Source organism: Chelonoidis abingdonii, chromosome 4, assembly GCF_003597395.2.
Source record: "Chelonoidis abingdonii isolate Lonesome George chromosome 4, CheloAbing_2.0, whole genome shotgun sequence".
Lineage (NCBI taxonomy): Eukaryota > Metazoa > Chordata > Testudines > Testudinidae > Chelonoidis > Chelonoidis abingdonii.
The window spans coordinates 45,300,020-45,327,129 of record NC_133772.1 but is presented as its reverse complement, the minus strand read 5'-3'; the positions used below and the strand labels follow the sequence as shown (position 1 = coordinate 45,327,129).

At 38.7% G+C, this 27,110-nt stretch overlaps 1 protein-coding gene across 5 annotated transcripts in view; it reads right to left on the bottom strand.

Moving 5' to 3' along the window:
• The window catches only part of TSG101 (tumor susceptibility 101), a 52,796-nt gene that overhangs the window by 19,980 nt on the left and 5,706 nt on the right, over positions 1 to 27,110 (bottom strand). The window contains exons 2-8 of one of the 5 annotated variants that reach the window (XM_032765502.2): positions 23,572 to 23,656; positions 20,857 to 20,922; positions 20,012 to 20,175; positions 18,298 to 18,424; positions 11,398 to 11,464; positions 7,789 to 7,883; positions 2,271 to 5,174 (exon numbers count right to left, since the gene is read on the bottom strand). In XM_032765502.2, the coding sequence (XP_032621393.1) occupies positions 4,594 to 5,174; positions 7,789 to 7,883; positions 11,398 to 11,464; positions 18,298 to 18,424; positions 20,012 to 20,175; positions 20,857 to 20,922; positions 23,572 to 23,656 (1,185 nt within the window). In that variant the 3' untranslated portion in view covers positions 2,271 to 4,593. Of the gene's footprint in view, positions 1 to 2,270; positions 5,175 to 7,788; positions 7,884 to 11,397; positions 11,465 to 18,297; positions 18,425 to 20,011; positions 20,176 to 20,856; positions 20,923 to 23,571; positions 23,657 to 27,110 lie in introns of those variants that run through there. The other 4 variants (XM_032765503.2, XM_032765501.2, XM_075065111.1 and 1 more) reach the window with 4 other exon arrangements.

Sequence of the window (27,110 nt, the reverse complement as noted above, 5' to 3'; positions counted from 1 at the left end):
CTGTTTGCCTATAGAGAAATTCACTAAGAATCCAATTTTCCCCTTTTGCACTGCTCTTTGGAAGGAGGGTGTGGCACCCTAGAACCAAGTGAGAGCTTAAGACCTCTCCTGAAGGGGAAGTTTAGAAAAAGGTTCACAGAACTCCTGGATTTTGCTTAGGATAATCTATTAAAAGCCTAAGAGAGAAAGAGAGACTGTCTGGTATGAGCACATGGCACAGGCCAGGTCACAAGGAATAGGGAACAAAAAGTTATGGCACTCATTCCAATGTGGCAGAATAAACTCCAAGCTGCCTGGGAGGGGCCCTGTAAAATCATCAAGCAGCTCAGAGAGATAAATCACATTGTCAAGCTAGTCTAAGGCAGGATGCATGCAAGTGATCTGACTGCTCAAAAAATCCTACTCTCTCATTAAATGGTGGTGCATATACAGCTACTAGTAGTCAATGTAAGTAGTTGTCAGTTCATGCATAACCAAACCTGCAGTAATCAATCTAGCATAACACTATTCCCATCTCTACTGGCATGAAACAGGCAGATTAATTGTGGATCTACTCAAACAACTATAGTGGAACTGGCACACCTCTATAATACAGATACTGTATAGAGAGTCTGAAAACACAGCCTTAAAATGAAGCACTTTCTCAGTCATAACTATAATGCAGTTAGTACACTGCAATGAAGAGCAAAAATCAAGTGTGATTACTTCGAAGAGCAACATGAACTAAACTTTTGAACCATGCCAAAAAACATTATAAAAGATGGTGGGGAGGGCTCAAGGGACCTTTTCTCTCAAGGCAAGTCTTGCACAAGTGTCATGGCAATCTCAGTCCCATGCTTGGGGAAGCTAAGGGATTGTTGCTTCCCTGCACCCTGGAAGGTGCTTATTGCTCCAGAGGATGTGCAAGTCAATGCAACACCTCCTCTTTGCCATGTACTACAATGGTGAACTTCCCCTTCCTCCCATTTATGCTTATCCCCATGTAGAAAACACATTGTTCCATTGGGGTGGGCGATGTGGGCCACAGGCTGGGAGAGGAAAATTGGTCATACCATCCTATGGGATAGTGCAGCCTCTGCACTCCTCCCTCTCTGTACCAAGAAGAAACTGTGCATGCACGAGGCACAATCCCTTTCTGAGCTCTCCCTAGGATGGGGCAGCAATGCACTGTCCTGTCCCCTACTAGGGTTTGTGGCTAATTGCCAGAATCTAACTAGAAGGATGCTGTTATGAAGAAACTATTTGACCACCCTTGGATACAAACATCTCCCAGGCAACAAAGGCTAATGCAAATCAAATACAAAATTGCAAATTCATGTTCAGCATGTACTCAGCAAATTTCCAATGACTATCTTCTATCCCCAGATCAGCTTTAAGTGTACACATTTACAAAAAGAATATATCAGCAAACAGACCTATTGAGACAACTACATATCTTCATTAACATGAACAGAAAACTCAGACCACCTATTTTTGATAAAACCAACGAAAATAAGAAAAGATGCTAAAGAAACTAATCCCAACAATCAATACATTAGCACCATCTTTTGAGATATTGTCTCCCTTGACTAGATAAAAGGGTTACTTACCTACAGACCAGAACAAGAACTCCAACGGAATTCTGCAAACTAAAAGAGATCCTGCAGAAGAAGTTTACATGCACAGTGTGCGTACAAGCACTGTCAGGCAAACCTGCGCAAAAAGACCAACAAGGCAATGGTTTCTGCAAACCAATCTCAGTAACTCCATGAGTACCACCAAATGGAGAGAATACGAAAGAGAAGAAATCCTGACAACATATATTCACCACTGCTATCGCGTAACAATAAACAACAAAATTTACAATTAATGCTATGCACCTTAATTACTACATTTTGACCAAAGGTTGAAATATATAAAAAAACAGATACTCAACCGCAGCAATTACTAAATACCAACTGACTGCCTTAACAAAAACTATAGCAACAAAGTCATATTCAGTCACAAATATGTGTTGATCAGGCTGAACTATCTGTATTAAGAGCTATTGCCTTTTTAAAAAAAAAAAAAAAAGTCTTAAGTAAGGTATTTAACTTTCATGTGCTTTTAAACTTTTTGAACTCTACAGACTAAGTTAGAAACGGTTATGGAAGTAATTTTAGAATGTTTTAGTACCCACTAACATTTCAACAGGCTGTAGTTAATAGTCACAAAGACACTATCTCAAAAAGGAATTTGCCAACTCACATCCTTCCATGTCATGTGTTCATTAAAACACCACAAGATGACTAGAAAGTAAAGGCTACAACTTTATTTGTAAAACACAGTCACCAAGTTATACAAATTAAATGCATTAATCAACATTGTCCAACATCAGAAAGGTATAAATAGGACCATAGACCTCGTCAGAGAGTAGGTATTTCCATTGGGAAACATTCTAATCCAAGTGCAGGGTACAAAACGTACCCATGCCATACGTGCTGGAAGTGCTTCTACGCATGTATTGAGCAGATACGTATGTATTGAGCAGAACCTTTCCCAGAGCGTGAGGGAGTCAACCCCAGTTCCTCTAAAGGCTACAGATTTGCCCTGCAGAGGAGGGAAACCTTCAGAGGTATTCAAGAACTGAGATGATTACTCAAATCTTTTCCAATGTCCCTACTGCAAGCTTCACCAAACTAACTTTTAGGCTGCACACTGTCCTATATTCTATTACTTTTGCCTTAGAGTCCTGTATACAGAGCGTGGTGTTTTCTATTAAACTGCAGCTTCCTTATTCCTCCTCCAAAAAGTTGGCGAGGCTGGGAATTTGAATAACATAAGGCCAGAATAGTGGAGAATGAACACTCCTCCACTCCTAATACTCACCTATATCCTGTCTCTGACAAGTGTCCTTTTGCAGGCAATTCCCTGCATAACCAATATCTTTCTGGAAGAAGACTTGATTAAAGAGAAAATGGGGAGAAGGGGCACCTGGTAAGGTTAAAGCAGTTCCTTTCTCAAGTCCTGTCAAACAGGAATTTCCAAATGCAAATTGCTGCATCAAGGAGCTATCAAAATACTGACAGGAGTCTTCATTTAAGAAAATAAAACAGGTTCCTTGAGTCCATTGACCAAAACTACTTTAAATACAAATTAATGAACGTTATGTAATACATATCTTGACAATGGGAACTGAGACAGGAGAGAAGATGGAGATTTTTGAAATATTAAAATTCTTTTCTACAAAATTTAATTTTTTAAATCTTAACTACAAGGAATAATATATTTGCTAACACATTTCACAATATTTTGATTTTTTGTAGCTCAGCACTCCCAACTAACAAAATTAAATTATAGTGCTGGTTGGCTATATGCAAAAAGTAAACTGTAAACCAGGCCCAAAGCTTTTTCCCTACAACAAAAATATAAATATACCGCAACAATTACTGGAAGGAAAATGCTGTCGTTTTCTACATGATCACTAAGTTAAAGAGACACTGTCAAGCAGTTTATAGCAATTTAACATTAGAAAAAACCTGAGTTTCAAGTGAATCAGTAAAGCAGTTTCAAAGAAGAAGAAAATCCACAATATGAGAAAGTTTTAAAAGGCCTCAATTCTGAAGGAGCAAAATAAAAGCAAGAATGCCTCTTACTGGTTCTGGAGCATCAGACACTTTTGCCAGGGCTATGCTGAAAACAAAGATATTGGGGCAAGCACAAAATTGTTAATTTTATGCTTTGTTAGATAGAGGAAAACTGTTGGAAAGATGGAAAAGGACAAAATTGGGAAGGAAAGAATCTGTTTTCAAATATCTTAAAAAAACAAAAATACTGTAACAAATTCAAGTCTTTAAAAATAGTTTGTTATTTAAAAAAGACATTATGTCAAGAGTCTATACTTTCACAGTAACAAGACTGAACTTCTACAGTAACTGTCAAATATCCCTCTGAGGTAATTATTATGTATTTTACGGACAGGTAAACAGAGATAGGAGAAGTTAACTGACTTATTTCCATAATAAATCAGTGACAGAGCTGGGAATAGAACCCCGAAGCCTCAACTTACAACATCCTGCTCTGCCAGAAAACCTACCTTTCGATTTTACATACCTTTAAAGTTGCATACTGTGTCAGAAAATGTCATCGTGAATATGTCCATATAGTTCGTATTACTGTATCTCTAATAATGAAATGCTTCAAAAAGTTCAATTATACATTAGGTCCTATCACAAAGCTACCTACTATTGAATGATTTTACACAGAGAAGATAGTGTATTTAAAATGGAGGTAAAAACTATTTGGCAGTGTCCCTTTAAACAAGTTACATAAATTAATCAAATTAAGCTCAAAATAAGATGTTAAATAGACCTTCCAGAACAACAAAGCTTAGCATCTGGGAATAACATTTCATTTTAATAGTGGGGTAACAAATATTATGTGCCAGAACACTATTATCAACCTCCTAAATGTATTCAGCAACCAGTACTGCTTCCCCCACATGAGAGATGGCAACTCCAATCACTACCAAAGTATCCCCATATCATTAGGAATCCTCCTATGGTGTATTCCCTACCCCTGGTGAGGTTCTTACTTGTCAAAAACATGGCCAATAATGTCAAACTTGCTCCAAAGTCATATCAAAGTCTCCAAAACACTCAGTAAATCCAGGTTGAAGACATCAGTACCACTTTGAGATAAGAGGACACCATCTAGATGGAATAAACCCGGAGACTCTGGTACAAGGGAATCGTGTCTGATCACACACCCTCCGATAAACTTCATAAAGTTGCCAATTTCCCTGTTGACTTTTTTTCTGTTCTTATCCATGAATCTATACGTCTCTTCTTGGTTCCATGCCTTTCGGGGCACAATGTTTGACCAGACCAGAATGACATTCTTGAATGTGTGCTTGATAAATCCTAAATCCTTCTTAATTCGGATGATAAGATCCACAAATTTTGTTGTCCCCAGATCATTTCCTCCCAGGTGTATCACCAGCACATCAGGATCTGGCAGACGCCTTCGTGCATGAAACAGAGTGGGTATTAACTGATCCCACATCATGCCGCTCTTTCCTATCCAGTGCAATTTGGCATCCTCCACTCGAATGCCCAGCTGTGGGCCAAAGCTTCTTACGAGTGCCCGTTTTTCTGCCCAGAAAACATACGAATGACCACAAATCCATACCTGCTTCTGCTTTCTTCTGGCATCTGCTATTAAGAGAACACAAACAAATATTAATGCTTTGGTCTGGACTCCACCTTTATAAACTGCATGTGGTCTAACAGCCCTTCAACTCCCTTAAACATGGCTCACTCCGCCATACTCCATACTTCGGAAAAGCCAAGACCACATGTGAGGCAGATGCATAAATCCTAAATGTGTCATACTCAACCATAATCTGAGAGACCAAGTCTTCTTCCAGTATCTGTTTAGACAAACATGTTCCCTCCACATGCATGAAGAAAAATTTACCTTCCTTCAGATGTCTTTGCTGGTAATTAGTGCCTGTACTGGATATAAAAATCTATAGAAGGTAATCCATGTTCATGTCTCTTTGGAATGGTTCCACAATGGCAAATATATATTCTTTGTCCCCTATAGGGATGAAGGTCTTGAAATACACTAGGTCAGAGGTTCACAAACTGTGGTTCGCGGACCACCAGTGGTTCGCAAGCTCCATTCAGATGGTCCATGGATAGTTCCCTCTAAAGGTGAATGCCTGGGCAGCCGCACACGAGCGACTGAAGGGCCACCCACCTAATCAGAGGAGCTGCAAGGCGTGGCTCCACTAATTAGGTGCCCGGACACTGGAGAAGATGCACATGTAAGATGAGGTGGTGGCCTTGGGGGGAATAAGAGGTAGGTGGGAGGGGGCAGTGGGGTAAGAAGAGGGGGTGGGGGGAATTTGGGATGTGCAGAACTGCAGCGGCCAGAGAAAGAGGCAACTTTCCCCAGCTCCAGGGCTGTGGCTGCTGGGGAGAAACAGCCCTCCTTCCCAGCCTCAGCTCTGTGGCTGCTGTGGTGAGGGAGAGAGGGCACATCCATCGCATTAGAAAGGTAAAACTACTGACATGAAAATATGAGTTCTGTGCTTTTATTTGTAAAACAAAATTATCATTAAGGTTTTTTTAATATAGTGTTTTTATCCAAAGCGATTTACAATAGCTAGTTAATGGTACAAACAACATTTGGAAAGATCATTAAGTGGTCAGCCGAGACCCTCAGCAATTTTCAAGTGGTCCGTGAAAAGAAATGTTTGAGAACCATTGCACTAGGTCTTGCCAGAGCTTGAGAACTTCGCAGACTTACTAAACCCCAGAACACCCTCCACCCCAAAATAAATACTAGCTTCACTGTTACTTTGGGAATACTCTTGCAAACTTTCCCCACAACTAACAGAGGGCCCAAAACAACAGATGTAAGGAGACCACTCTTATCAGACAGCTCTCTTTTTCATGGAGCTCATCCCCTCTTGCTAACCTATGAGACTAATATCAAATACTGGAAGTCACTCAGCTTTTCAAAGAATTGTAGTCCAGATAGCTGAGGAAGTACAAACATATAAGCACAAGAGCCAGCCTTCTGGGTACTGCTGCTCAAAAGGTTCAGTGCAAGAAAAGATGATCAAGTAGCCCATGCATTAAATCCCATGCCAACTTGTACATATCCACCCCACCCCCATCTCTCTCTTCATTCATTTGGCTGATAGACTGCATTACCTTCAGTTGCAACATCATCCCATAGTTTCTGAGTCTCCTGGTAACCAAAGTGAGCACTTTTGGTGCTGCCAATGCAGTCTGGCATTTAAAGCGGTAATTGCTAGAGCTACTTCAGAGGCCAGAAATACTGCAACAAGGATGTAGATTGGCATATGGTGCCTTCGGAAAGAGATACAGTTTAAGCCCTCCATTTAAATGAAATATGCGCCCCCAGAATGACACTGCTTATTTTCAAAAAGTAAGCCTCAAACACACCACAGTCCCAATCCTTCACCATGACTAATATAGTTCCCAAAACAAAGTGAAGAGCACAAAAGATTTTACAGTGTAAACAAATACACATCTTGTGATGCAAGAAAATAAGGTCAATTGCTTACCCTGAGTTATCAGATTAGATTTACATTTTCCTCAGGTACCTCAATCAAACCAGTTTCAAGATATAATTTTATTTGCCCAATACATAATTAATATACATGGGATATACTAAAAGATAATGCATTTCTAAATAAAGAGCACATACACACTTAAAACTTGTTTGTCGTTTCTTGTTTTTACTTACGGTACTTATTTTGCAGGAGACTAAGGCTGTAAACATACTACAAGTGATTGCTACTTCACACACAATGTCTGGAAGGGACTGCTACGAAACTAGAGTTATAGCTCTGTATCTCCATTTACTAGATGGTTCTCTTGGATCAAATTAAATGAATCCAATAGATAACTAAAATAAGGACAACTAGAATTTTTTAAAAACAAATACACAGAGCACTGCACATGCAATAAAAATGTCACATTTTATCAAACGGGAGAAAAAAATGTAGGGTGGCTATATGCATTGTTCTTCAGAAAGTTCACAAATCGGAGACTATGGATAGAAAGATGACAAATTTACCAAGTTCCTGACTGGAAGAAACAAAACACAATGGATATTTTAAAATATATGTTAAATGGTATCTCTGCTTAAAAGTTCAGGTTTTAACTACCATACAAGTACGATGCAATTTACATCTGCTTAATAAATGTGATTTTTTTCCCTGTCTACTTACGGCTGGATCCATTGCTTTCTCCAGAACTCAGAAAGAGAGATACTTTCAAAGTTACTCACCAACAGTAGTCACAGGAGGCTGAGATGGGTAGTGCTGACCACTTGTTGTTGCTGGAAATGGACCACCAGGTGGATAAGGATAGCCCGGGTAGCCACTTGGTAAAGAGAGTTATATTAACATTACGCAAGAATTTGCAAAACATCCATGTACATCAAATTTACATTAAGTTTTCCAGTGTTAAACTTTTGATTCCAAAACTTTTTACAAGGTTATCATACTAAAAGAAAGAGCAAGTTTCCTTTTCAAATATAAGCCACTTTTACAAGAAAAGGTACTGCTTCAAATTACAGGCCAGTAGAGACTTTACTTTCTTCTTCACAGGATACGCTACTAATTTAGCTTAAAGATGTCTTTCACAATTTCTCGTATAATTTAAAATTATATCATAATATTTGTATCTCTGACAAGTTATTTGCTGGTCAAATGTCCTGAATGTGTCAAGTTCCCTTCAATTGGATTAATTTATTTTACAATCCTGAAGAACCACTCTTGGAACCATAAATATCTGAAGAAAAAGTATTTACATACTAAATTGTATCAGAGTTTTGATTGACACAATGATAGTAACTAACTGTAGTACAGCTGTTAAACACAAAATAAAAAGTTAGCATTTTTGTTGTGTAAAAAGCTAGTGTTAAAAGTTTATCACGTAATAAAATATTATATTAAGGTAAAAAAAATCTCCTGTCACAGTACCATTAAGAATTTTTGTGGAAGGAGAGGGAGACAATAAATACACAGATATTAACAAATTCATTCATCAAGGCAATTGACAGTTTGGGCAGATATTTAATCTGTTTTCATTTACCCTCAAAATTGAAACTAACTATTATCATTGGAAGGGTAAATGTTATGCACTAACTGCCAAGATTAGGCCTTACAGTTACTATACTGATCTGTACCTATCACTTACTTGTAGTAAACAGTATTTTAATTATAATTTAAAAAATTATTATTAGAGACTATTTCCCCAAAATATGATAATTTATGGCTCTTGACCAAGAGGGACTTTTAAAACTGGATAATAAATGAACATTTAATAAAAAGAGGCACAAAAGATATTCATAATGATGTATTACAAGAGGAATTTAGCACATTTATTTTCTGAGACTGAATTATCTTGTAGGCCTTTTTAACATGCAGTAAGCCAGGGGTGGCCAACCTGTGGCGGCCAGCCTGTGGCTCCGGAGCCACATGAGGCTCTTCAGAAGTTAATATGTGTCTCCTTGTATAGGCACCGACTCTGGGGCTAGAGCTACAGGCACCAGCTTTCCAACGTGCCAGGGAATGCTCGCTGCTCAACCCCTGGCTCTGCCATAGGACCTGCCCCCACTCCACCCCTTCCCACCCCCTTCCCTCAGCCTGCCATGACCTTGCTCCTTCCCCTCCTCCTCCTCTTCCTCCCCCCTCCCCCTCCCCCCCAGAGCCTCCAGCATGCCACGAAACAGCTGATTGGGAGGTGCAGGGAGGCTGATGATGGGCGAGAGGCACTGGGAGCAGAGGGATATAGAGGAGCTGATGGGGGGCTGCTGACATATTACCGTGGCTCTTTGGCAATGTACATTGGTAAATTCTGGCTCCTTCTCAGGCTCAGGTTGGCCACCCCTGCATTAAGTGCTCATTGGAGAAGAGCATTATATCAGTCAGAAAAATAAATTCCAGTCTCCCAGAAGCAGTGACACGTGTGCTGCTCCTCCTAACAAGACACTACACTGTACTCTCTGCAGCACACTTTTTTTGGTACAGTTATTCTATACTATAGCAGCTCATCACTTGCTCCAAGACAGAAGTGAAATACGAGCAGAGCAATAATAAAAATAAACAAGTATTTCCCACCCAAACAGATGGAAGATAAATGACTGCATGGCATACTTATCAAAAGGTTTACATTCAGTGCCACCCCATGCTCAAAAAGGGAGTGAATGTCAAAAGTGAGTCAATTTACTTCAATGGGCTTTGGATCATATCCAAAGTGCAGATTTTATATCAATACAATAAACTATTTCCTAATCCCTGCATTTAATTAAAATATTTAAATATTTTAAAATGTTTTGCATAACAATGAATAATTAACAAAAAGAAAGTTCCATTCTGATGACAGTTTGGAATACAGAAATCGCAGCCCTGCAGATGAAATCATGAGAAAGGCAGGAAACACTAAAAATTGTAAGGTTAGACTGTTAATTGTTTACAAAATATTTAAGTGTTAGATTACAAATTTCAAACAATAAAATGGACTTTACAACAACTATGAAAGCCTCCTGTCTGTGTCACACCCTCACAATACTGAAATGCATTTATTGGGTCAAACTCAGCTTTCTACATTAAATTGATTAATACCAGCACCATTCTCAATTAGGGACATTTAGAAACACGGACATATTTCTTACAATGAATTGTCAAAACACTATTTAAACACATACATTTATCTAGCTTAATATTTATTCTTTAGGTTAACATAAGTAATTACTTCAATTTTCTTTTAAAATTCAGTAACCAAATCCCTTTGGTATCAAGTTTACTTATGCCGGGCAGTAACATAACAAGAAAAAGGCACCATAAGCTAGCCAGAGAGACCTCTGTTAGCAGACCTTTTAGAGTATAGATTGTGACAGGGGTGATGTTAAATAGACTTACTTAAAAATTAGAATTTGACTGTTTAGCACATTTTCAGAAGACTGAATTAATGTGCAAACTTTTTCCTCCAACACTTAAGTCATTAAAAACATTACAGACATCTCTTATCTTGTATTATTCATGGCTTATTTTGACTTTATATTGTTTGTGGATTGAGGGGAAAGAGAAGAGAACAAGGAGTATTCTATATTTGCCTAGAAGAGAGGTCTAAACAAAAAATGATTTCTTACTTGAGCAATCAATTGCATGAATTGATATTGGGCAATACTTTGCAGTAAGCAAATTTTCTAACTAAACCTAACCATTGTATATTGTAATCAATTAGCACTAAAAGGCTTAGTCCTATTCAAACTTTTCCTCTGCTATTGACAAGGATTGAATCCTCGATTTCTGAATACACTAACATAATACACCTCTACCCTGATATAACGTGACCTGATATAACACTAATTCAACTATAACGCGGTAAAGCAGCACTCCGGGGAGGGAGGGGGGAGGGCTGCGCACCCCGATGGACCAAAGGGGGAGGGATAGCTCAGTGGTTTGAGCACTGGCCTGCTAAACCCAGGGTTGTGAGTTCAATCCTTGAGGAGGCCACTTAGCGATCTGGGGCAAAATCAGTACTTGGTTCTAGGGGGGAGGGACAGCTCAGTGGTTTGAGCATTGGCCTGCTAAACCCAGGGTTGTGAGTTCAGTCCTTGAGGGAGATATCTGGGGATTGGTCCAGCTTTGAGCAGGGGGTTGGACTAGATTCTGTGAAGGCAAGTTCGATATAACACAGTTTCACCTATAATGCAGTAAGATTTTTTGGCTCCCGAGGACAGCATTATATAAAGGTAATGGTGTAATTTAGAAATAAATCCAAGAATTCAATCTCCATCAAAAGAAGATACAAACAGGGTATGGGATTCTCAGAAGCAGCACCAGCACAGCAGATCCCCTTCAGTGACTGGATTTAAAGCATAACTTACCTTGGGTTAGGAGGGTGTCCTGGTGGATAGGGAGAGATTCCACTTGGCATGCCTGGCATATAGGATGCTAAACAAAATAACAGTTTTGTACAGTTTTACTTCTCAAGATTTTGTTAAATGAGGTAGACATATTTATGCTATGATGAGAAATATTTCAATACACCGTTCAACCATGAACATAATACAATGCCAGAATCAAATGTCAGTAAAAAAGAAAAAAATGTAACTATATTTTTTTTTTATGTTTATTCAACATTTATAGACCACACTGGCTTAAAAAAATTGACAAAAACCAGAAAATTTTATGCAAATTCATTGTTTAATAAAACAAAGCCTGGCCAGGTTATCTAGCGGCAATGCAACCTGCTGCTGGGGGAACCCTCTCAGAATCAGCAGGGGCTGGGAGGCCTGAAAACGCAGTCTGACACACCACTCTGGCACTTTCCTTTAGATAATGTTCAAAGCTGTGGTGGCAGAATCTAGAGGCAATCACATACAACTCTCATCAATCAATGAAAACCTGAAGAATAATTTTTCTTTCCATCATTTAGTCATTTGATTTCATACTAACGAGGGAAATACTCATCCCTGTGCTTTTTTACTTATACAGAAGTCCAACACTGCAAATTAGGATATACACGAATTTTAAGTACATTCTTACACCGTATGTTTAAAAAAATCACTAACTCATTTCTACAAGTCTACTTGTAATATGAGCTATTATAGGGATGATAAAGAGTTTGTGCCTTCAGATGCTCTCCAGACAGGCTCCCTCTAGTAATTATATTCATACAATTAGGCATTAAGATACCTGAATACACTTTTATATTTAAATTAGGGATGATCCTGCACAACTATTTTAATTTTGCAGACACCTATTTAGTACTGAGAATACCTTCAGCACAGAATTATTCAGTAGCCTTTGCTACTATCATAAAGTCTGTCAGCCACCATTTCTATTATAAATTCCTATTTTCAAGTTCATCCAACTGTGTCACAAAGAAATTGAAAAATACCGTATAAGATTTGTCATTTTTTTTCACCTCATTTCACCAAGTGGGAATCAACAGTGGTCTAAGGAAAATGATGTTATACTTACGAGATGAGTTATGAAAATTTGTAGTCTTATATGTACTCATATTTCACTAGCAACAAACATAATAAATAAAAATGTCTATTTTAGTTCTAACCTGTTGATTTTAGCTATGCCTAGTACTTTCCTTTCCTAATAATCATTACATGATTGCAAGTGAAGCAATTATTTATGTTATGAAATGATGCACTTCTCACTGTTTGATCCTAATTTAAGAATGAAGAATCTATACTTCCATTCTTGTTTGTGATGGCTTGTGTAGCCAGAAACTCAGATGCTGTTTTCATCTACACTGAAGTATGGATAAGCACAGAGCTGCACCTTCCAGCATTGTTTTCCCTTATCTTCTTTCTCATAGCTTGAAAAATACCCACACACTTAACAGCACTCAGGTAATTAATCCCATTTATCTGAATCTTCTTTAAGAGTCCCTTCCACCAGTCTATAAGGAAGACAATTAGTTGTGATGTAGTACACAAACAGCTATGTTTCTTGGGAGAATACATTTGGGTAGTGGATGTGAAAAATACTAGAGCATTTCTATTAGGTATAGTCATACTAGAAGCAAGAGAATTTGAATCATCATCAACCAACAACACAAACATTCCTTAGTAGAAAGAACTAAGAGTACTTGTCGCACCTTAGAGACTAACAAACTTATTTGAGCATAAGCTTTCGTGGGCTAAAACCCACTTCATTGGACACATGCAGTGGAAAATACAGTAGGAAGATATATGCACAGAGAACATGAAAAAATGGGTGTTGCCATACGAACTCAAACAAGAGTAATCAATGAAGGTGAAGTATTATCAGCAAGAGGACACAGACTAACACAGCTACCGTTCTGATTACTTAGCAGAGGTACTTTTCCAATAGAAGAGAAAATATATTCCAGTATCCCTTTCCCATCCATTTGCTGCATCTTTTTAAGTTACCTAATAGAAAGTAAAGCTAATTCAACATCTGCAGTTGAGTTGCTGTCTCAGAGAATTCAAGAAGTAGGTGTTTGTCTTGGCCATATTGAAATCCATGGTTGCTTTATCCTTCACGGTTGTCTGAACAGAGTTTATCACATTTTTATTAATGAATATCAGAGTTAACATAAGAAAAGAAGGTAAGATATTAGAAATTATGCTCACAATGAAATTACCAAAAAACAAATACATGTGTAGGTAGAGATTTTCAAAGCAGACTAGGGAATTTAGATACAGTCAATAGACTGCTTTGAAAATTTCCATCACATTTTCTTGTTTATTTGTCCTAGTATTACTGATATGTTAGATAATTTAAGAGCAAAAAGCAATTTTCTTCTTTATAAAAATCTATCCACTGTATAAGCCCAATTTTTCACTAAAAAGGTTATATTTATTTCATAGTTAGATTATAGTTTTAAAATTTATAATTTATTCAAATGTTTCCTTAAAAGAAAGTGTATCCAACACAGTCAGGGCAGCATACTATCCCTGTTTGATTTATTTTTTTAAAGTCAGAATATTTCAGAACCTCTTGCATGCAACCAGTATACTACAAGATGACAAGAGCAGTATAAAGAAAATACAAATCAAATTTCCAACCTTTTAAACATGGTTTCAACTAAGAATTTATATATTTCAATGTTTAAGCAGCACTTTTCTGAATGGTGGAAACATTGCATTAAGATTAGAAGTGCATCGCCAATTTAAATAATTTGAAATTATCACTTTTCAAAAACTCTGGTCCTTATACAGCACCTCTTAAATAATAAGTCCGGATCTTGAAAAAGTTTTATGACGCTTCTCACAGTCTCCTGGTGAGAAACTGACTGGCTGCCCCAGTAAAACACACTATTACAAAGGGGCTGTTAAAGGCACACAAAAAACAAACCTGAAAAATATATTTTGCTAGTTTATTAAATTATAGTAGCCCAAGGTATTATTTGCAATTATAGCAGGTAGTTTTCAGCTAAATTTGACTTTCAAGTTGACAACTGCCCCTTTAAGCATAGTGACAGGTTTCAGAGTAGCGGCCGTGTTAGTCTGTAAGCATAGTATAGTTCATACTCTTCAGTAACTCTAGACTTGCACTGATACCTACTGTTAAAAAGTAAAATAGTTCATGCAGTTTGTTGAGTTATTGAACATTCTTACTATAGGTAGATCAATGATGCCAACTGACCTAGGAGAAATCCAATCTCACAGCTTAAAAAACTCCCAAAACTTTTGCAGAAGGAAGGATGGGAAGGGGATGGGGAAATTACTGATTTATGGCACCTTGAAAACAGGTTTCTAATGTCTTAACAGATCTAGCAGTGTCTGATTTAAGGCACGGAGAAACAGGAAAAAAGTAGATATACTGATACACTGTATTCTCTAATCTTATCTCAAATACTTTTACTGATTTTTTATATTTATGCAAAAATCAAAACAATATGTTACATTTTGCATTTTTGGAGTATTTTTTACCATTGACAAGTCTATTCCAGTACAAGTCAGACACTACGAATACAACAAAACATTACAAAATATGCTCTTGAATCAACATAGCTTCACTTATTCAGACTTGAGAAAGCATCTTTAACCGTGAATTAAAATATCTATTGTCAAGATATGCTTAAGAGAAACATTCTGTTTTAACTGCATTGGGGGATGTCCTAATGAAGCTAAATTATAAACTCAGACCTGCATTGTCGCTAAGTCTTGAAGCTGATGAAAAATTCAGAGCAAGAGATACAGCTGGGATAGAATGAGAGAAAAGAACAACAGAGAAGTCAGTTCATTAATTCATTTAATGTTATGAATATCTTCCCTGCTACTTAGTCAGTTCTGGAACGGTCGCACCCGCAGAAGAGAAACTGCCAAGGAATTCAGGTCCCCCAAATGCAGTATTTTCAAGGAGTCTGCTAATCCTAGTGGTGCTACTATAACCTCTCACTTCAAGCTAGGGAAGCCCATCTATAGATTTACATTCCTTCATTAAGTTGATTGCACAAAGGGATGATTTCCAGTATGACCTGAGACTTCAGAATCCCAAACATTCTGTCAGTTGCACAGGCATAACTCCCACTGAAGCAAATGAGAGTTGTACATGCTAATGGCAATGAGATAATCAGGTCCCTTGCACTCAGAATGACACAATACGAATAATTTTAATGTCCTATGATAATTGTCTCCATGAGTGAAACTCAGCAATGACCTGTGCTACTTGGATCCTATTTAAACATGAAATCTTAATTCCGAAATTCAAATGTTGGAAAACCAGAAAATGCAGAATGAGAGTGAAGGCCAAGTATACGAGAGCAGGTCTGTGAAAAGGCACCCTTCCCCCATTAAACGATCTCAGAATACTGCCCCAACAACATACTCCCAACTGTTCCCCTTTCATGTCCCCACCATAGGCCTTTTTCAGCAGCAGTCCAACAACAATGGAGACTATGATCTCTGCTGATATGAACCTTGTCAGAAAGAGAGAGAAGCTGATTCAGGGCTGGAGCTTCTAGCTCCAATCCTAAACCGGCAGTGTCAGGCTCTTCCTTTCTATTGTAGCAGGCAGCAGGTAGGGGGCAGATGATGGGAAATGGCAAGAAGTGGAGCACAGCAGAGCAGCAGATGAGGCTGGTCTGGTAGAAGTCTGGTCCCTGAAGCAGCTTCCCTTTTTGGTGAACATCATGGTCTCTGAGAGACTGGATGCTTTGCAAGCAGATATACTGTTATCCTTAAAATACTTATATGACCCCATTACCATAGTATCTTGAGTGCCTGACAATCTTTAAGGTAATTATCTTAGCACCACTTGTGTGAAGTAAGGAATTGCTAATATCCTCACATTAGAGATGGGACACAGGCAGATAGAGACTTGCTCAAGGTCACACAGGAAGTCTGTGACAGAGCGGGGAGACCTGGGTTCAATTTCCAAGCTAATGTCCTAACCACTGTGTCAATCCCATCTCTCTAATAATACCAATCAGCTGCTGGAGAACACTTTTCCTAGGGCATGGTGAAGAGGTAACTGGGTTTCCTTTGAGCAGGCTGGGACAGGCAAGGCATTTAGAGCAAGGCTAATCGCCATATGGGGGTATCTTGAAAAGCTGTCACTACCCCCACCCCATCTGTAATGCTATTTTGTTCCCTCTGCACTAGAAACGTCCTTCCCCACTCTGCACTGCTGCCCTATGATCTCCACAGACTTCCATAGCAAGCCTGGTCCCACAAACCAGGAATATGACCCGTTAAACTGTAGATAGTTTGTTGGTTGGGGCAGCTGCAAGCAGAAGGGACCTGATCACTGTGCTTCCTCCTGGCAGTGCTTCAACTACCAGTTCCCCAGCTAGGCATGGAGGGGAGCTGGTTCCTTAGAGGCTGTGAGGAATGTAGCTCCACACTTTCTTCGCTTATCTGACAACAGTCCAAGCCTGTGAACTCCCTGGTTGACCAACTAAGAGTCCCAGTTTGGTGAACCAGAAGGTTCTTCAAACAAGGGCTCACCACAGAGGACCTGCAAACAAGCAACCACAGAGGCTGGTAGAGTAATGGAGGTTGGTGGTAGAGACAGATCCCATTCCCTAACAATAATCTCTCCCAGCTCACCTGCACATCCCCCTTTCCTCCTCTAGTCACGCACACTTTTGCACAATCTCCCTATAACCCACCACATCAGACCTATGAACACAATCCCCTATTAATATCCCTAGCAATTTATTTTGAATGATTTTTCATATTCCCCCTTCCAATGAGATTCTACGTATTTCTGTGTTCCTATAGTCTCTAAATTTCTTCCTCCTGTATTTCTTGCTCTATTTTCGTGTGTGTTTAAGGTCCTTACAGGTCTGAATCCCTTCCCCACCCCACCCAAAAAACAGGCATATGGCTGAAATAATCAATGTACTCTTCTAGTTGTGTGGAGGAATCACTGGAGTGTGATTTGAACCATGGTATTTCCACAGAAACTAGGTACATTCTTAGTTCCATACGAGCCCTAAAAGGCTTAGGCTGAATTTGGCCCAGAACTCTTACACTGCCACTCGATGAACAAGTATGGGTCTGGTTTGTTAACCTCTTCCCCTCAGTCCTGCTTTTGGTTTGACTCTTCTTTAGTTGGTCTAATCTACCTCTCCATCCTTTGCTTGATCCTCTGCTTGTGCAATCTTTTTGCAAACATACTCACCCACCCCATCCTTCTGACACAGTGTAACGAAACAGTTTAGAAAGCCTTTTAAAAAAAAATAGACAGTGCTTAAGTTAAGAGTTTAAAAGGAGGTTGCAAAAGGAACAATTGGTATGTGAAAGGAAAAAAACCTCAAAACTGAAGGGGAAAAATCAATAGAGTCTGAAAATCTACAAGGCAATACTGAATTTGATTAACCAATGATTAAAAAGCCAACAAATAGAGAAAGGACACAGGTACTGTTGTCCTGGATCCCGGAGCAAAAATTTTTAGAAAAATTATAACAAAAAGAATCGTAATTGTCAAGACAGAAAATGAGCAAGGCACAAATAAGGTTATCAGAGGAAGTTGGTATAAGGTAAGAATGAATGCTGGCAATGTCTACAGATGGCAACAAACAGTCAAACTTAATAGTTTAATATGATAATACATTTCCTTCTATTAAAATATTATGAGAGCCAAAAGCCAAATGGTATTATGGCACAAAACAAAAAACTACCAGTACTCCAGAAACTGGGCCATCAGCTTTCAACACTACAGAGTACAATAAATCATTTGTCAAAATATTGCATAGGGCAGCAAAAACACTTGATAATGAATTGAAAATACTTTATTTATTTTATATATATATATACATACACACACACACACACACACACACCACTTACTATTTGGTGGTCCTGTTGCTTGGTATGGTTGGTAGGATGATGAAATGGTAGGCCGAGAAAAGACTGGAGGTTCCTCTCCGAACACCACGATCATAATTTGAATCAATCCTATTAAGTCTGACTGGGGCTATGAGGGAAAGCAGATCAAAAGCTGTTTCGTTGTTGTTGTTTTTGTACTAAAGACAGCTTAGTTGACTACTAACAATAATGACTTAGTACCATCTCACCACACACCATTGGTCAGCTGAATATTTTTTCCCTCCTATTTACAGACTCAATCTAGTAGATTCCAATTTAGTCAGCTGGTCCTACTAGCATTATGTTAAATAATCAAGAAGGAACACACAGCAGGAGTAGTGCTGATACAGAGCTAAACTCTGGACAATGTATGGTTCCACATGAATTACAGTACTACAATGACTGAAGAAAGACAAACTACCATACACGTTTAGTTATTTTAAAAACCTAACTAACACTGAGTCATGAAAATTAGATACAGAAGACGAAACATTCTAATGGTTCCAGCCCACATAAGGTGCAGTCTTTCCTCAGGTCGACACAAAGCACAATAGTTAGATTGTCACAGGTCATTAATGAGGCCATTAAAAATCTCTCTTGGAGTAGCAGTGTCTTGTATTCAATAGTCTGATTTTCACTGCAAACAGTATAAAAAGATGATCAATTACATTCAGTTTACAGCTCAGTGTCAGGCAGACTTCAAATCCAGAGTTATCATAATGTGATTTGGAGGTAAAATTGTGTCTTATTCCTAAAAGTTTGCTTACCCTTATTGTTTCAGTGGCAGTATAAAAAGCAGTGTTTACTCACATTATAGTACACAGAGACCAGCTAAAAGTTTCAGTATTAAGTGAAGGAGTTCTCCCTAACGAGGGCAGAATACCAAATAGCAGAGAGGGACAAATACTCACAAGAGGTATCAGAGGAGTGAGCGGAGACATGAGGATATGCTAAATTTTGCCCTCCCTTTTACACATAAAGCAGGAAGTTCCCAGAGTGCCTTTGGTGCTGTTTCTTAAACTAAAACTTTCAACATGAAAATACACTCCTTGCTTTTCGGGCAATGTCTATAAAACAGTGAGTGCTCTCTGGAGGAGAGTTCAGAATATAAACAAGTTATAAAAACAAAGCCATTTCAAATGCCATTTTTTATCATCTTTTCAATAGGTTTTGCTAAGGTTTAAAAATTTGGACTGTTCTACAAACAGTTCATCTTCATAGTTTCACCTTAAGTTTGTCACAGTACTATAATTTTGTCCTAGGGACATCCCTGAAAATCCCTAAATTGCCTTCAATAACTACGCTCTCCCTACTGCTCTCTTAAGGACCTATATCCAAACTAACCTGTCAGGAAAGGAAGCTTACATGGATTCCCCTTTTGAAACCACCAATGCTGTGCTCCTTAACTAGCCAGAAGAGTTGTTGTTAAGCAGGCATAGCTAGCTGGTTAACAGTGAAAGTGATGTACCAAATTTATTAATTTAAGGCAGTAAAAGTGACATTCAGACAACAGTTTTTGATTAAAAGTTCCAATCCAATGTCCACTGAGTGTCAATTATCTTTCTGGGAATGTGGTGTTTGATGAAAAGATCACCACTCTTTTATTGTTCAAAGCCAAAATGACCAGAATTAGTAAAGAAACTTGATATAATTCAAGAGTAATCAGTCTGAAGGATTTCAGATTAACCATACTTACATGTTTCCACTCATGCAGATAAGGAAGATATATCTTTCCATTTGCATCAACATGCTTCCCAGTTTTAATTGTCATCGAACTAGTTGGTTTAACAAAACAGATTGGGGGATTGAAAGGGTAGGTATCCAGTAGCCACAGACATATTGGGATATTGTATGTGTTACCTAAAGAAAAGTTAAAAAAGGTCTGAATTTATTCTTCCTCCTCAACTCATTCTGACCTGAGATTTTTAAAATACTAATAATTACTCATGACTTAGATTACACCACTATCGTGAGATCACAAAATGAATGCATGAACCAAGATTTGAATCACACTGAAGTATGGGTATTTAGAGCAAACTGAACTTCACCACACACATATTTAATGAAGAGTTCCTGGTTTAGCCATAAGCTCTGCCACTATAATTTACCACTAATAAGGTGTTTTACACAAATGCCGCCCCACAACATGACACACAGAGTTCCTATCTCTAAATTATCCTTAGTCCCACTTTTGAGTTGTTTGAAGCCCTCCCCCTCAGTTGGCTGACAGCAAAAAACTCTTTAAAAATAAAAATGTTGTTGAGTACTGACAATAGCACTACTGTGAAATAATGATGTTGCTTCCCACACTATCAGATAGGTAGAGGCTGCCTGGAATAATCAAACAGCCATGAGACAAATACAACCTGTACACTGGAATTCCATAACACAACAGAACAAACAAATCTTTCAAATGTTACGTAACATAGTAAAGTTTGTTGTTGTTTTTTTAAGAGAATAGTGATGATTAAAACTGAACACTCTACAAGCCAAAATAATCTTCCAGATGATTTGAAAACAAAAGAAAGACATGATGCATACCTCTATAAGGCACAGGAATGGTTCCAGTGAGGCTCATCAGGTCCCTGGATGAGCCATCATTAAAAACTGAAAGACAATACATAGTATTAAATTATTTTCGCTGAGTTAGCTTTGTGTTCCAGTTACCTAAACCTTTTTCAGTCTGTGTGACCTAGAAAAATATTTATGCTGTTCTTAAAGAGTGTCTCTTTCTTGACTATTACATATCTATAAACTGGTAAGTATTTATACATAGCTGATTAACACCTAAAAATAAAGATTTTTAGAGATGGGGAAGACATGTTAGGAAATTAGATCTCCCATCCCTACAAATGTAGGCCGGTCTCCTAAACTCAAAGCCCCATGTGAAAATGCATCCACACAGATTACCACATAACCCTATTCTGAATATAAGCTCTCATTTGAGGGAAAAAACCCACACTAGTTCTTATGATTGCAAAAATGTCCTTCAAAATATCAACTGAATGTAAATTCAATGCACCGTTGTCTGCATGCTTTGTCTACAGACATCCTGAAACAACAGTTCTGAAAGACAAACTGCTTGTGCATTTCAGTGGGGTGGTAAATCTGAAGCACACTGAGGATACCCTATATGTCAACACTGTTAACTATTTCCCTGTGGGTAATTTCAACAGAAATATCAAGCTAATGTACTTAATCATGGTTGGACATAGTGGCAGATACTGGCATGGTGAAGTGAAGCAAAAACAGCGCAACAGTTAGCTGGTGTCAAGGTTTGCTGAGGAGTGAGGAATACAGCCCCTTTTCCCCCTTTCACATTTAAAGTCACTTTCATGCCTGCCCAAAAGGTGTGGAGAGAGATGCCTCTTCCTCCCCAGTCAAAAGCTTCAACTGCACCCTGATTGCCAAAAAACTAAATTACCTTGCATGCCTTCCCACGTGCCCAAAGTGACAAATACCCCTGTCCAAAGATTTCCCCTTGAAAATTTTTACAATACACGTATACTTTTTCAATACATAAACCTGCAGCAGACTGAAAATTTGGGGACAGCATACATTTAATATACAACCAACAAGGGATATTACACCATTTATATGGAGGAGGGAGTACGGAGAGGTCTTGGGCAAAGCAGCACTGAGTAATTTTTGCTGCCACGTAATTTAGCCTTAACTCTCAACATAGACAGATGCCTTGGCTACGCTGTGTCTTCATTCTTAATAGGTTATCAAAAATGAATCTCTCCAGTGTCAATTACCTTTCGGGTACAGTGGTGTTTAGAATTGAACACAAGAAATTCCACAGATGCAGTCTCATCAGAGCAGTTTAGAAAGGAACAAGTACCTTTATGGTGCAGGATATAAGCCTTTCCATTTGCAGCTCAAAATGGAATTGACATTTTGAGAACATCACAATACAAAAATCACGTCTAGATTTCTGTTCACTTTTCTCCCTTCAGTCTCTTTCAAGGTTATTTCAGGTTCTCTCTCCTGGTAAATGTTTTAGATTACTTCCCCCCAGCTGTTGGTTTGCATTTTTTTCAATTTAAAATTCAGTTATTTTCTACTTGTTTTTAATTGCTCTAGGTCTCTTTGAATATTTCTCCCAAATCAGAGTTATCTGTGAATCTGTTTACTCCTTCATTTTGATCTTGAGCAAAGAACTAAACCCAAACCTCAAACTAGTTCCTGAAGTGCTCCCTGGAACTCTCTCAAACTTAATACATTCCCATTTACTGCTACAATTAAAAAAAAAAGTTAACGTGACAGCACTTAAACCACTGATAGGTTAAGCAATTACAAATATTTATAACATGCATTACAAAAACTCTGAAACTGCTTTCCTACACAGATGAATATAGGCCAGGGGTAGGCAACCTATGGAATGCATGCTGAAGGCAGCAAACAAGCTGATTTTCAGTGGCACTCACACTGCCAGGGTCCTGGTCACCGGTCCGGGGGGCTCTGCATTTTAATTCAATTTTAAATGAAGCTTCTTAAATATTTTAAAAACCTTATTTGCTTTACATACAACAGTAGTTTAGTTATATATTATAGACTTATAGAAAGAGACCCTCGAAAAAACATTACAATGTATGACTGGCACACGAAACTTTAAATTAGAGTGAGTAAATGAAGACTCGGCACACCACTTCTGAAAGGATGTCGACCCCTGAGGTAGACTATTATTTCAACCCTAACAAATGTCAAGATATTTCACTGTTAAAAAGACACTTTTGGGAGGGGGGGTCGATTTACTGTTCTTTATAAATAAATATATCAGAATATCCTATACTACAATGGAGCTGAATTTTCTATCTTGCCATAGATTCCAATAGGGCAACAGAATGACTATTGAGCAATACACAACCGTACAAGTCTGCAGGATCAAACAACACTAAGCTGTAAGGAACAACGCACTTATTGTCAACATTAAAGGGGAAAAAATTCCTGTGTACATTTCTTTTTGAATAAATGTTCTCTATAGGCATGTTTTTCCCCCAAGGAAGGTGCGATCCCATCAATAGAATTTATTTAACAGAACCTCAAATTCTATACTCTAGTTTCAGTCCTCTCCCATAAAAGGCTATTTAACGGAGTATAAAACAATAAAAATAAAAACTTATTACCAGATATAGGCACCAGTTGCCAAATAAATTTTACTAATTGCAAACTTTAAAACTGAGGAAATGTCGTGTAAATACACTACATATTTAAATAAGAAACAAGAGAATATTTTCTTATGCACAAACTCACCGTATGCATCCATTACAGGTTTGAGGTCTTTGTACTGGGTAATAACACTGGTGGTTTCCTGCACCGTCAGATCTCTATACTTATACTGAAAAACAAAAGCATTTAATGCCTGTGCAGCCTTTAAGATACAAAGCCATAAGTTCTATAAAGTTCTGTCTTGCATTGGTTTTCTTGGAGACAAGCAAATTGGTCAAAAATTGCATTTGCAAGGCTCTAAGTGAAGCACTTATCTACAGAAGTCAAATCCTAAAAAAATTTTTTTAAATCACCTTTTAGTTTGCAAAAATCATGTATGTAATTTTATGGTTAAAGTTCAGATTAGTTGTAAATCAGAAGAGTGGAATCAAAGCTGTCCCATGTGGAAAAGATCTAGCAAATCTACTTTCCCACTATACGATGTGACCATACAAAAGTTTACAACATTTCTTCCCATTAAGGCCTTTTTATTTGTAATACAAAGCCAAACAGAACAAAACCAAAGGAAAATTAATGGGAAAAATGCTAAAAAGCATTTTTAGGGCTGGTGGTATTTGTGGTTTTAAGAAATCTCTCTCAACCTGCATAACAAGCACAATGGATATAGCAATTCCATGCAGTGTCTTTGGGGACCATGCTGTTCTAAATGTTTTGTATTACAGTGGGCTAGGGGGTTCACATGCTACTCCTGAGGGAATCTTGGGACAAAAAAATTAAAAATTCTGCACATAGTATTTTAAAATTTTGCAAAATTCTGCACATTTTATTTGTCAAAACAACACAAAGTAATCATGCCAGTTTCAATTATTTTGGTAATTTATTTCAAAATACCTAGCAGCAACTTCCTCTGTAACAATACAGACAACAAAAAATTCAGGAAATGTTTTTTGACAAATAGATTTCTTACTAGGAATATTAATACAGAACTCTGAATAATAATTCATCTAAATAACAATACAGAAAGGTATTTCCTGCACCCCTCAGAAATAGTGCAAAGGCTTGGGGGAGTCAGGGGTAATGGAGGAGCTGAGCAAGAGGGAAAGAATTGATGGGAAGGAGTCTGAGTGTGAACTTGGAGGGTTGCTGAATGTGGGAAAGGCATGGAACAGGGTTTTTGGTTTGTTTTTTGAAAGGGGAGGGATTGTTAGGGAGCCTCCCCATGCAGACCCTGTGACTCCTAGCTTCTCTCATTCAGTCAGGCACCACCCCCATCCCCACCTGTCTGTGGTCTACTAGGTTGCCGTAAGACAGAGGGTAATCTTTGGTAAGTTTTTAGCATTTTTTTTTTTTTTTTTAAATATTATCATCTCTGTAGTGCTGTTACTTTAAAGGTGCTTGCTTAAAAATGGCTGTGTGGTAACTTGTAACTTCTGGCAATACACTGTTCATTGCCCTCAGAGACAAAGCAATTCACCGACACTGGGCTTTGGGTGGACTGGTTTTCTGAAGCGTAAGGCAGGGAGATGTGCAGCCTTAGAACCCTCAGCCAGACAGGAGTGGGAACAGGGCCCCTACCCAAGAGAGATCATGTCTAGGAGCTGGAAACATTAAGTGGGTGTCCTCAAGGAACCTGGCAAGAGGAATAGAGGGTGCAGTTACCCTGAAACCACAACAAGTACTTGAACTTTTTTTTGATACTCAGCTATATAACATTTGTAACTCATAAAATATGTAAATGAAGCTCAACTATGTGATGTGAAATATTTGTTCAACATACAAACTTATGTAGAAAGTAACCCTATTCACAATTCCTACTAGGACAGCAGATGCTCTTTGCTGCTATAACATACGTATGTGCAGGGACATAGTGATGAAGACCACAAGAAGCATGTTGCCACCTCATTTCAGGTTGTGCCAGTCACAGCACCATTTTCAGCCAGTGCTAGGGGTGCATGGATTCAGGAGAATTGCTTATAGCGAAGGTTCAAACTGAGCTAGAGGCAAGTATTTTTATGTGTAAGTTCAATTTTTATTTGATGTGTGTAAGTGGCATTTGTAAGGAATACAGGGTGAGGCAGTGGTCCCCAACCTTTTTCGTCTGGCAGACACCAGACAACGAGCCACCAAGGACTGGGACGGGGGAAAAGCATCCGCCAAAATGCTGCCGAGAAGCGGCAAAGTCAAGAGGCGTTACCGCCAAAATGCTGCTGAGAAGCAGTGCCATCAAAGGGTGTCACCACCGAAATGCCGCTGAAAATCAGTGGCATTTCGGCAGCAACGCCTCTTGACGTTGCCACTTTTCGGCGGCATTTCAGAGGATGCTTGTCTGCCGGCCAGTACACGGGCGCAGACAGATGTCATGGCGCCCACGGGCACGGCGTTGGGAACCACTGGGGTGAGGAATCCCCCTTTAGAGAGGGGATAATGTGGAGACAGGGTGACCTTAGTCTAATTGTGAGTGGAGGCAGGGATATCTTCTCAAAAAAAAGTCAAGTAGAAGAGATGTCTACAAAGAGTTGTGGGCCTGGAAAGGGTACAGGTAGTCCCAGGCTCCAGGAGCACACCAAGTAAGCATAACAGCAGCAGTACTGCTGTCTCCTGGCCCACCCCTTTCGTACAGGGTGGACGTACTCTCATAGCAGCAGGGAGAAGCTGATATCATGGAGATCTGTAAAAATAGGCAGTCTACCATATAATTCAATAGTTCTCAAACTAGGGTTCATGAATCACAAAGTGTCCACAAACCATCTGCTCATACGCAGCAGAAAGCTAGCTTGGCATATGATTGTGTCTCGTTTCCAACTGCTAACCTATACCAAGAAAGGTATACACTACTTTTCTAATATTCTTCCATGTGAACAATTACAGTAATTGGTGTTCATATAACATCCCTGTAGCAATGTCAGGGAGGTATCCATGCAACTATAAATGGAAGGGGAGAGTCCAACACTACGAAAAAGTTTCAGAACCCATGTGTAAATACCACAAAGTACTTACTGAATACTATTGATGTTTAGCAGTCTGAAATTAGTTCAAATGTAGTCCCTGAGTAACAAACTTGTTATCTAAAGCAAAGGGATATCTCCGGTCCTATAACTGCTCATACAAGTAACAACACTGAAGGACTATCTTTTTCTTATATCCTATAACATGAGAATGCTGGATATGCAACTGCCAACCAACCCAAATCATATCTTACAAGAATAGAGATGGTAATTTCCCCTCTATTCACAACCTTTTCTGAGGAGAAACTGTGAGCTTGGAATTCTTTCCCTCTCTCTGAGCCACAGAAAACACCAACAGATATTGAGGAAAGACTCTGAACACTTATTACTCCTTCCTTCACCCTCTGGTCCATACTGCTTTGGATCCTTATTGAGCAGAACCCATGATCAGCATGGATGCATGTCCTCTGGAATGGTGGTTGAAGCATGAAGGGACATACGAATCTTTAGTGCATCTGGCACACAAATATCTTGCAACGTTGGTGTCACGGAGTCACAGGGTGATGCTCTGGAACAGCTCCCCACAAAGCCAGTCAGGACTTTGGGGAGCCTCCTCTCCCTTGGAGCAGACTTGTTCAGGGCAAGAAGCTCACACGTCTTCACCTCCTGGGCCTCTCC